General features: G+C 31.3%; 1 protein-coding gene across 9 annotated transcripts in view; it reads right to left on the minus strand.

The window, feature by feature from the left end:
• LOC125650360 (sorbitol dehydrogenase-like) overlaps positions 1 to 13,107 on the minus strand; it is an 85,798-nt gene that overhangs the window by 56,740 nt on the left and 15,951 nt on the right. For 2 of the 9 annotated variants that reach the window (XM_048878583.2, XM_048878585.2), the window contains exon 9: positions 12,542 to 12,749. The exons of the other annotated variants lie outside the window; for them this stretch is intronic. In XM_048878583.2, coding sequence (XP_048734540.1) covers positions 12,590 to 12,749 — 160 coding nt within the window. In that variant the 3' untranslated portion in view covers positions 12,542 to 12,589. Of the gene's footprint in view, positions 1 to 12,541; positions 12,750 to 13,107 lie in introns of those variants that run through there. 9 annotated transcript variants of the gene reach the window in all.

Genomic DNA, 13,107 nt, shown 5'->3' on the forward strand with positions numbered 1-13,107 from the left:
AATGATGTAATTATCATGGCCGATTCGTGTCATAAGTCAGAATATAACGATTTCCTTGGAGCAGTGATGCCAAAAACCTCAAAACACGGTTTCAATTCTAAAGTTGCTTCATCATTTTGTTGCATTTTATATGCATTGAAAAGCAGTAGCCGTTACAATGCTTTGTTTAAATGAAATAAAATCTTCACACCCGATTTGCGAACTAAAATACAAGTCTACCACTGCTTATTTCAGCTCCCTAGAGATCTTTTCCTTCATTGTATTGTATTGTTTATTGGCTTTAAGCCTTACGGCTCATCAGCATAATACATATTCAATTACAAAGTATAAACAAAAAAGATGTATACAGTATGAAAAGTGGAGTGAATATTAGAGGATGGACATACATGAAGAGAGTTATAAGACAAGTTTACATAAAAAAGAAACCAACAAAAACCAGCTTTACATTAGACGATAGTTTGGCTAGATCGTAAGAGTAAAGCACCTTTTAAAAATTTACCCAGATTACAGATTTGTTTTCTATTATGAATTGACATCAATTGTACCAGTTTAAACATAGAAGCATGCGACCAATAATATTTTTTTATATATGCAGATCTGAGGTTTTTGTACAAAGGACATATTAAAATAAAATGATATTCGTCCTCAACTTCGTTCAAATTACAAAATTCACACAATCGATCTTGTCTTGCTGTGCCATTATATCTACCTTGTTCAATTCTAAGCTGGTGAGCAGACAATCTAAATTTTGCTAAAAGATTAATAAGATTTTCCGGAATAGATTTTGTCAAGTAAAATTGAATGGTAACATTATCAATAAGGTGTCTATACAGAATACATTTGGGTGAATTAACAAAAAATTCATCTCGTGACTGCATGAAGTTGTCAGTTAAACGCTGTTTGAGACATTCTAGAAATAAAACTTCATTATTAACATAGTGGTTAAACCATACATCACCAAATCCTTTCGATAATAATAAATGCTTAACTTGGCAGCGCCAATTACAGTTCTTGTGATTGCAAATCAACATGTCATCATATATAGATTGAAGGATACAATTGTCGGTTTTGATAACTTTCAACCAATATTTGATAATTTTTATCATACGTAAATTATACATTGGCACACGACCAAGTTCCCCGTAAACCATATAATTTGGAGTGCACTTCTTTACATGTAAAATTCGCTTACAAAAGTCCACATGTACCTTTTCAACATCGTTACCTGGGTTAAAACCCCAAATTTCACTACCATAATTCAAAACACTTGAAACATAAGTATCAAATACATGAAGTTTTGTTACAATATTCAGTGACAGATTATCACAAATTCGAAGAATATGGTACATACATTTTCTACCCTGCTCGGCGATAATACACTGAGACTTTAAAAATTTACCATTAAAATTTAAAGTAAGACCAAGATAATTAAAACTGTCAACAACTTCTAGTTCGCTACCATTGTAAAACCATTTGCTGGCGGCATTTATTTTCCCTCCGTTACGAAAGACAAGAACTTTTGTTTTTTGAATGTTAACTTTTAGGTCCCATTCGTTACAATAAACTGATAAAGTATTTAACATGTTTTGTAATCCTGTGGCTGATTCAGAAAAAAGTACAGTATCATCAGCGTACATTAGCAAAAACAGTGATATATCTTTAAAGTCAATTCCATCACATAAGCTATTAATAAATGCATTCTCAAAATCATTCACATAGAGAGAGAACAAAAAGGGGGACAACCCCTCACCTTGCATTAATCCGTTTGTACATGAGAAGAAGTTCGATAATTCGGATTGAAATCTAACACAGGATTTTAAGTTACTATATAGTGATTTGATGATTGTAAGTAATTTACCAGTGATGCCACAGCGTGATAATTTAAAAAATAACTTGTTTCGGTTGACATTATCGAAAGCCTTTTCGTAATCAACAAAACAGCAAAATAACTTATTTTTGCGTGATAACGTTCTACTAATGACACTTTGTAATGCAAATATAGCGTCTGAAGTGCCAAAACCTGGTTTGAAACCAAACTGAGCATCTGACACAGAATTATTCCCGTAACACCATTTTAACAACCTATCATTTAAAACAGAAGTAAATATTTTTGCCAAACAACTCACCAGAGTTATGCCTCTATAGCTATTAGTGTCGTTAGCATTTCCTTTCTTAAAAGATGGGAAAATAATTCCCTCAGACCAACATGTTGGAAATGTGCCACGATTAAAGATAATATTGAATAGATGTGACAACAATGGAGTAAAAATAACTCGAAATTTACAAAAGTATTCATTTAACAAGTTATCAATGCCCGGTGATTTAGCAGCTTTCGTTTTCTTTAATACATTACAAACTTCATCACATGATATTGGAACATCTAGCTCCTCGAAAATGCAACTTTGAGCTCGGTCCACATCTGTATTATTGTTATCTCCATCATTGTTACAGACAGACTTGAAATGCTCAAAAAAATTATTCAAAGACAACTCTGTAGGTGGAGACCGTGAATTCTTCTTAAACGCTTTGTAAAATTGCCTAGGATTATTCCTACGTAACAGACTAAGTCGGTTCCCCTCTGATCTTAAATACTTACGTCTGACCTGTCGTTCATAACGTTTATATTCACCTTTAGCTTCAACCAGATTACATCTGTTTTCCGGGCTACGCTCAGAATTAAAGATGTACATAAAATGACGATAAGTGTTGTACAAGTGCTTACATTTTTCGTCAAACCAAGGTTTATCCTTGTTGGTAGAACTTTTCTTATTTGGTGAATTTTTTTTACAACATTTTACATTTCTAGAACAAGGTTGAAAAACATCATTTAATATAGAATTAAACTGCTCAATACCACGATCCAGTGTTAGGGTAGATGATTGTATTAAGTCGATAATATTATACAGATCACTGACCTTGTCATTGAGGTCACGTTCCATTTGTTCCACGTGCTCGTCGTCCCATCTGAACTTCCGTGTCGTATTTGGACCACTCGTGATTACATCACTATTATTGGAAAAGCTAGCATTCATACATTTCAAAGTAAATTCTACTGGTGCGTGATCTGACCATTCGTTAAACTCACAGACGTTAAGCTTAGTGACATTGTTAAAGTACGCATCTTCTACTAAAATGTAATCTATAACACTTGTACCCAAGTGATTGTAAAAAGTTAACTGACCATTTTCATCACCTGGTGTTCTACCATTACAAAGTCTTAAACCAGTAGATTTACATAATTCTAAAAGCTTTCTGCCAAACCTATTAACCATCATATCTTCTGATACTCGATGTGGCATGACCGAATCGGTGTTATAATCAAAAACATTTGACAGCATATCATGAATAGGTATAGCAAGAGAGTCTTCTACAATATAATCAGGTAAATTACCAACTCTACTGTTTAAGTCACCGGCAACAACAACAGTGCCGTTCTGTGTAAAAATTGACATATCATTTAAGATGCAATCAAATAAATCGCAATTATACTTTGTGTAGTAAACGTTATGATCATGAGGTATATACGCAAAACAGATATAAATATCGGAATGATCTCTTTGTTCTACTCTTAACCATATGAGTGTGTCTTCAACACATTTAACAATTGATACAAACTTACGAAGTGTTTTTCTGTATAACAGCACAAGGCCACCGCCTTTACCCTTCAGTCTAGGAAAACATTTGTATTCAAATTCGTCGTTTAACCAATCGCACTTTAGAGCTGTTCCAGGTTGAATCCAGCATTCTGATAAAAATATTACATCGTAGTCAGATACGACTGTGCAAAAATCACTGTCACATATCTTTTGCTCTAAATTTCTGTTTACATTCCATGCGACTATACGCAATGAATGTCCGACCCCCGCAATTTCCTATCTCATCGGTTCCTGGATCCGTGGGTTGGTAGGTGGTTTGTATGGAACGCCATCAATGTACAGTTTATTGTACACTAAACGTGTCCTGTGTCCTTGTCGTTGTTTCTCCTTCGCAATGTGAATTAGTTGTCGTCTTTGTTCGTTGATTTCTGGTGGAAATTGTTCATTTATATAAAAGTTTGTACCTTTCAGTTCTCTGGATCTGAATTTGACGTCTTGCCTTTGTTTAAAGTTGTTAAACTTCGCCACTATTGCTCGGGGTTTGTTACGTCCCGTCATTCTATGTACTCTGTCAAACTTAATGTTGCTCACATCAGCCGTATCCATTTTCAGTTCTTTTTCTAGAAATTCTCGTAAAATGTTCTCAGTCACATTAGGGGTTTCGTCGACTCTCTCAGGAATATTTGAGAAGATTAAATTGTCCCTCATAGAGCGCGCTTTTACGTCAATGATTTCCCATTTCAGTGCTTGATTTTCTGACTCTAGGTGTGCTATTCGGTCGTCCATTTCGTTGCATTGGTACTCTACTCCATCTGTCCTTTCACCGAGAGTTGTAATCATGTCCTTAAAACCAATTAAGCTTAGTGACTTAAAGAATCTCATTGTGGCCTTAGAAATGACAAGCTACAGCTTTTGTGCTTCAATGTCGTGTTTTCCACATACAATTTATGTAAAATTTTCGTTTTGAAATAAGGAGTCAGAAAAATAAAAAGGGACAAAATGATAATTGTCCATTATGTCCAACCAGCTGCCCTTATGAAACATAAATTTCAAAATTACCATTGGGGTAATAAATTTCACCAAAATAAGAATGCCAATGTATTTGTCGGATACTGCGATTGTTGACCAATATCAAGTACCTAATCAGAGAGTATCGGAAATGCTGATACTATCTCATATATAGCAACCACCTGCATACAGCCAGGAACATAGGAAAAGCCATCACTTCTTATTATTAATGATATTAAGATTTCATCAAAGTTGATTCATATCAAAATGGCAACCATAAAAATTAAAACGTACTTGATGGAAATCCACAAGATTTTTAATCTCCTCATCATTGTCAGGTGTTATGTGCAAGATCTACCGAGATAGGATGCAAGGAGGGTCAGAGAAAGTCAAATCTCGAACTCGACTTAAAAGCAAAATTAACACCCCTCATTGTGTGTCAATGGCAATTGAAGTAACTATGCGATTTGGGGATAAATTTGAAATGTAATTTTTAGTAATATTAGATAATTATCTCGTGTAATCTACATTATCATCTTACACCTACTTAAAGGTTTCATTTCAATGATTATGAAAGGCAAAAGTCACTTTCCACAATTACATCAGTTACAAAAGTTGCACATCAGATATTTCAGCTTCTTTTGTCCGTTTGATCTTAATCTTCAATTCCAAAATTTATGAAGCGTTTTCTTGATTCGATGTAAACATCTAATGTAGAGCTTGATACATGGGACAAAAAGTCAACATTCTGCTATATAAAGTTAAATTCACCATATTTTAAATGTTTTGTTTTGTCCAATATTTAAAATACTTATATACGTTTTGTTCAATATTTAGAATATTTATACGTTTTGTTCTGCCCAATATCTAGACATTTTATACGTTTTGTTTTGTCCAATATTTAGAATATTTATACGTTTTGTTTTGCCCAAGTTCTAGTAATTTTATACGTTTTGTTTTTTCCAATATTTAGATATTTACGTTTTGTCCAATATCTAGAATACTATACGTTTTGTTCAATATTTAGAATATTTATTCCTTTGTCCGACATTTTAAACACTTATCATAAATATATTACTAAAGTACAGCAACAATGTAATTTCCACTCATCATTAAGGTATAGGTAGATAGTTTTTGATATAACCATTACTCTGTTAAATCTGTTTAGTTTGTTTACTAAAAATCGGAATACCAAACAACTTCAAAATATTACGGGTTTTTTTTTAAAGAAAACATAAAAGGCAATTACAATAGCATCTTACTTCTCAGATCCATTCATAGGGGATTTAGAAAAAGACTGCAGACTATTATTAACATTAGGTGGGTAGGTATGTTAACCCTCAGCGAAGAACATACACTTTTAAAACGATGTATACAGTTACACGTATATGCTACAAATATCTATAGCAATGTGTCTTTCGTTGTTCGCCTTTTAATTGTTCTTAAAGTACTTGGGGGGGGGGGGTGATTTGTCAAAATGTACGATTTTTGCGCTCCTTTGTCAAAATAATTGAAATTGTATATACATACATACACACACAGATATATATATATATATATATATATATATATATATATATATATATATATATATATATATATATATATATATATATATATATATATAATTAAAAGTATAGGTAAAAGGATTAAAAAAAAAGATACACGAAGACGTTTAGTAAAGCTTTAGCGCTTTCATTTCAAATCTTCAGAAGCTTTACATTAGTAACATAGCGACATTACGTCACAAACCATTTTCGGAATACTTTTATTTTCAATATATTTCAAAATCCATTTAACAATTGAAAAAGGGCTTTTTGAATTGTTCCGATATCGATCAAGGGTCTTGTGTGCCGTGTTTCACGTAGTCGTTTCCCGTCAGCGTGTTCTAATTAATACTTTTGGGCCTCAATAAAAATACAGGGCATCAATAAAGATAAAGTAAAATATAATTTTTTTAACATCATTGATATGCTGAGACATATAAAACATTTTCATAAACCACTTTGTAGAACAACCTTCAACGTTTATTAGTACCGTAAAACATTTCATCTCTTTTAAAAATAGTAGTCGACATATGTTTGTGAAATGAGAAAAATATAGATTATCATATGAAATCTAATCAAAAGATAAACATCAAAAATGATTTTGATGATCAACGCAATTTCTTTTTAAAGCATAACAGCAGATTTACTTACTTAATGGACCAGTCTCCTTGACATCAGAACAGTGCATTCAAAGCACACAAGTAAGCCAATCAAAGAGATATAATAAAATATATCAAGGAAAATGAAAAAGAAAAAAAATATTTTCAATTGTATTTCACCTTTTATGATGCTAAAGTTTAACAACACCACATTCTTAGATATTTGATGTGAAAATATATCAATATATCTGTGGAAAAGAAATCAAAACAAACAAACCAACAAACAAAAACAAACAACCAGTGTTTCGAATGGTCTTTGTGATAGTTTATGTCTTCAACACAAGAACGTTTATAGAAAAATCATTACCAAATACAGATGGAGCTTTCAAAAATTAAAATCAGCCTCAATTTGTTAATATATGTACAACTGTTTTCTTCATTTCAAGTTTAGTTTACACTAGTAACAGAAAGGAATGATATAAATAAATAATAGCTGTGGTTTAGGAAACAATATAATATAATAATTATTGTACGGTAATACAAACATGGGAATGGGCAACATTATACTATCTTTCATGATACTAAGCTGTATGGAGGGATTGATGTGTCCTCATCAACCCCAAAGAACTGCCTCCCTCCGGATCGTCGATTTGAAAGTTCATTAGCTGTTTTTAGAAATAAGCTTAAAACATATCTTTTTTAACTTGCTTTTAATTTGTAATTGTGTATTAATGTAAACAGTTGTTTTATACGTTAATACCGATATAAAAAAAATGTTATCCCATTCTCATCAACTTTTAGCAATCTTTTATAAATTTGCCTACACTTGGTTACTATGTTGGCCTCAGTTTAGTTTTTTTCCCTGTATTTATTGTTCTTTGTTTTAGTTTGTTTTACAAGTAAAGCGCTTTACGGTAATTGCGTTGATTATAAAAGGCGCTATATAAATGTGCAATAATAATAATGCTAAATAAAATACCTGCAAGGAAAACAATGAGGAGACCTGTGAAATAAGGAACAGCAGGAAAACTTCTCATATAATTACACTTTGATTAGAAGAAATGGGTGATTGTATTCCACATAAAACCAACATATATTTACACTTTGATTGGAATAAATGGGTACTTGTATTCCAAATAAAACCAACATATATTTACACTTTGATTAGAATAAATGGGTACTTGTATTCCAAATAAAACCAACATTTAAGGTAATACCAAACAGATGCTTAAAACTTTCCCTCAAGTTCATTTTTTTAAAAACTTTAATATGTGTTCTAAGGAACAAAACCTCTTTCTGTGCAGGGTGTAAAAGAAATATATCAAATCATTTTTTTTCTCCTCATAGTTTTAAATATAGGGTATCAGACCCCAGTTAGAAGACTGTGAAATTAAACGTTTGTGATAAGAATGTGCCCTTTGTAAAAATCATATATAGATATTTACAAAAATATACAATACTTTTTATAAAGCTGACCTATTTGTTACTAAATCTCAGCAAAATATATTGTGATTGATGTATTTGTGTACATCGCAATGTACAATATAACATGCATTGCTTATCAATAGAAAATCTTGAACACAAAATTCCTACATAAAAATATCTCTTAAAAGGAAATGTACCATTCAAATGTTAATAAAAAATTACCTTACGAACAAAATGACACAGAAATTGGTATATTTCAAAATAAAGAAAATTCATCCTAGGATTTCGGGTATTTCGGTCTTTTTAGAAAATTTTCTTAAGAAAAAATTGACACATTCGGCAAAAGACGTCATCATATTTAACCTTTAACCTTAAGATATAACCTTGTCCTTTACCATACCCTAAGACAAAAGACTACTTATAAATGTATCCAAATACCAGGTCTCTTCTAGCTACCCGTTACTTTATGATAGACAGCTAAGTCCCACAAAGATGAAATAAATACATTCGAGATTTAGATTCCCAGACCTCCAATATATTGGATATCTCCCTTTTCTTTTCTTTTTTCTTTTTTTTAAAAATAGATTATATTAGTTTGTTCAGAACATCACTGAATGTTAGTATGATGAAGATTTCATTTATCAAATTAATGAATTTAAGAGGATATTAGTGAATATGATTTTACAAGTGTATGGTACCCTATGTACCTTAAGATGATGGATAGAAAATTGTTTTGCCTTGTGAATAAGCATTTAGACTGTGAACCATATTTTCTTTATGTCTTACACCTCTGAAATATATATGTATTGTCAAAATTACTTTTCTTGATTTTGTAAGAAAATGATCATCGACATTATAAGTGTAGAGAATATTAATAACATAATTTAAAAAAAAAAAAAAAAAAGCTCTTAAGAATATTTTCAATGAATTAATAAATTTTAAATTCGACCAAAAAAAAACACACTTTATTAAAGACATTTTAAGACACATACTTTATTTTCATATTCATATTGAGTATATCTGTATAGGTCCATTGGGCGATTATTAAAATATGTTCGATAAATACACGTCACTATAATAAACAATTTACTTATTTATTTATAACGTATTCTTAATCTTATTTTCTAAATAGACTTTTCGTCATTGTTTTATGTATTCTATACGATCACTTAAATGCCTTAGCAAGCGAGGCCAGTAACTATATATATATATATATATATATATATATATATATATATATATATATATATATATATATAAAGATTAAAAACAAAATATCACACACATTATAATGCGCTTTGTTGTAAAACAACCAATATCGCTTTATCAATACTATTACGGTACGAAATCGTGTTACTGTTACGAAGATACAAAAGAAAATATCCTACGCACTCTACGAATAATCACAAGGTATTCAATTTTTTTGGAAATGTAAAAATTTATCAAAATAGATAAGGGGTTTGTTCGCTGAGGGAGGGCCACTGAGAATCATTTCTCACTTTGTCTAATTGGGATTTACACAACCAATGGAGATCGTCAACTGATTGCGCGCGAATCGATTCGTCTGCTACAGACATTTCAGTTCAATAGGTCGCAATCCTTTTTAACATACCAATGAAAATGCTTCATTAGATATTCATGCAATAGATAAAATGTCGTTCACCATTTCAACTCTGATTTAATTACAATTTGGACAATTTAATTATTTGAAAGTATTCTTCAATTTCATTAAAGATTTATTCACGTATATCAATTTTTAAAATGTTTGTTTTGTCCGCATTCATTTGCCTTAGTCATGTCTTGGTATATTCATCCCTAAAATTAGTAATTCTTAGCATTTAATCACAGATAAGATGAGAATTTGTTATTATATTTTCTTCCTTTGTTTACTTCTTTAGATTATATCCAATACAATTTTTGAAATATTCGATATTACTGATAAATACATAATAACGTTCGAAAAAAAAGAATGCAGTATTTTAAGAAACTTAACGATAAAATGAGACAAACGCACTATTCAATGCATTTTTTTTTATAAATAATTATATTATGCGTTATCCTTTGATTAATCAAAGGTAAATGGGTAGAATTTTTTAATTTTAGATTTTGAACGAGGCAAGTTTTAAATAAAATCCGATAAGCAAGAAATAAAAACTACAAACCCGAGAGTGAAGATGTTTACAGAATTTTTTAAGTATTTATGGTAGTCTTATAAAGAAGTTTTTCGAAGTGATTTGAAAATGCGTTATTTAATAATCATTCTTAAAACTTTCTTTTTTGAAAATTAAAAACCTCTGGTCAATAATATTTCTGGAGAGAGAAAACATTCGATTATATTGGAAGTAGTTTCCATTCTTTTCCACAGATCCTGGATATTATGAAGATTTTTCTTTCCGAATTTATTTCTAGATGGTTCTTGCGAATAAAATATCTGATTCTTCTTATGCAAATACACAAGCTATTGTTAACCTATAAAATAAACCAAACAAAAATAGTATTCAGTCTCTGGTTTACCTCATACTTAAAAAAATCAGTCATGCAAAATAGAAAACGCATTTTAATTTTCATAATGAAACAATTACTAGTATTTCAGAGATCTAAATCAAAAGCTTATGATTTTAATCACATTATTGCAGTGCAGTAAAAATCAGTGTTTTCATGATCACAATCAATTTACACCTTTTGATACAATTCACAAATAGAAATTTCATTCTCACTACAAAAAAAAATGGCGCCACCAGTTACCTGAATCTGGCCAGATTGTGTGCAAAGATTATATAAAGAAAACTTGTCATCAGAAATTAGAATTTCTTTGAACATTATATTTTGATATGATGGGACCATGGTTTATTAAAAGCCCTCATCCCTTCTTATCGGTTTCAACAGATATTAAAGAAAGAAAGATTTAGTAGCGCATATGCTATGAGTTTGAAGATTTCCACCTGTCCTTTTTGTGGTGGCATGGAGGTGATTTCAGCCAATGCGTTATGCGCTATTACCTATTAAGTTGTATCTCTTATCGCAAGTATATATCTAAAATAATCTTGTCTTTTATTCAGGAAAGCGTACCTATACAAGCATTGATAAGATCTCTCGTAACATCAAACAAATTTCTAAAGGTTATTAAGGCATTGTCAAGAAAAATGGCTTTGACTAATTTTGTCCGACGGTTTGGTGATTGTAAAAAGCACAAAAGCGATTTCTAGATGTGGATCTCCACGTTGCGATACTAAAAACGTTTAATATCTGTTAACTCTGCTTTTTGTATAACTGCCAATTACTGCTCTGCCGATCAGATCGCTCGCCCGACCATATCCGGTATGTATTTATCAGACTTAGGAAATGTACATAAAATGCAAACTTCTGAGAGCAAAACACAAGGGGAACTACTATCAATTGCTAATCAGCCAAAATGGTACAAAGCCACTGCGCTTAAATATTAAAATCTTATCACCAAATTGAAAAATACACGCTTGAAATGATATCGTACCGCAAATCTGGAATTGCCTACACGATTAATTCTTTTATTCTATAGAAATTAAAATTGAAATTATTAATTTTTTTTAGAGTCTGTTTTGGATGCTGGCTTTGATTGAATTAAGTTGCGTTTCCTTTTCTTTTCAAAGGAGAGCGGTTGCAATGATGATAAAAGATCCAAATTTAAACACTAACGTTCTAGTGTTGGCAATTTAATCAGAGCTCAAAATAATTTGTTTCGAATGCAATTTTCTTTATTTTTGGTCTGATCTGATTTGGATTTAAAATCTGTTCCTTTCTCTTTTTTTAATTAAGGAACTTTAATACTCTGCACACGTTAAAGAATTCTAATAAGTGTGTTTTGTCCTTCTAAGTAAACCAAGAGATCCGTGTGCTAGGCCATAAGACACTAACGGGGAGACTGATATACTCATCCAATAGAAAAAAATATATAGGGGGCGCTGAGACGAAAATTATTCTCACAAAAGAAGTGTGAATTTTGTGTGTTTAGAGTGGTCTGCCCTTGGGTAGAACATATACAATAAAAAGAATTTTACAATGTACAAGGAGTTTTTTTTTTACTATTTGATGGGTTCTCTTCGCGCAGTATAGCACGAGAATACACAGATCTCTGATTGTCTGGTTAATTAAAATATTATACACTGTCCTGACTATTTGGGTCGGATTCCTAGATTGAAAATACTATGGATGACTTCTTTGAGTATAACTTTCAAAAAAATGATATATGCTATTTTTCTTGTCCAATAGGATTTCTGATTACTTTTTGGAAAGTGCTAAAAGCCATTCCGTAATTCCGAAGATGTTAATATAAGAAAGAAAACACCAAGAGTTTTGGAATTACATGTAGATAAACAAATACGACACCGGATACGTTATAACAGAATTGTATTTCTTTCTGATTTGCGTACATGACACACTAATTTGGTTCACATTGAATTATAACCTTTACTGCTTTTGTGTCACGTGATGCGGCGGTTTGGAATGCTTTTAAGGATTCATCTATGGTAAAGCGATGGGAAATTAAAGCCTTCACGTTCACGAGACCTTTGGATACAAGTTGTAGTGCAGTTGGGTAACTGAAAAATAAAATAGGTGATAGGACTCTTTTGACATTTTCGCATTTGTTTCCAAATTTGAAGAGAAAAAAACGCAATACGAAGATATAAAAAAGGGGGGTTATCAGTACACTAAAAGTTGAGTACCGTGTAGATATATCAATATTTTCTTCATTTAAAACTATTGACTGGTTAGATTTGAAAACGTGACATGATTTCAATAAATCCTAATTGTGAAGCAGCTGAATGAAATATAACAATATTGAAGTGCATGTATATGGAATCATTTTAAGTAACATAACGAGAACACTCAAACACAAATAACAGCAAAGCATATGAATAATACAGACGCTCACCAAGTGTTTCAAATCAATATTAC

Source organism: Ostrea edulis, chromosome 5 (assembly GCF_947568905.1).
Source record: "Ostrea edulis chromosome 5, xbOstEdul1.1, whole genome shotgun sequence".
Taxonomy (NCBI): Eukaryota; Metazoa; Mollusca; class Bivalvia; order Ostreida; family Ostreidae; genus Ostrea; species Ostrea edulis.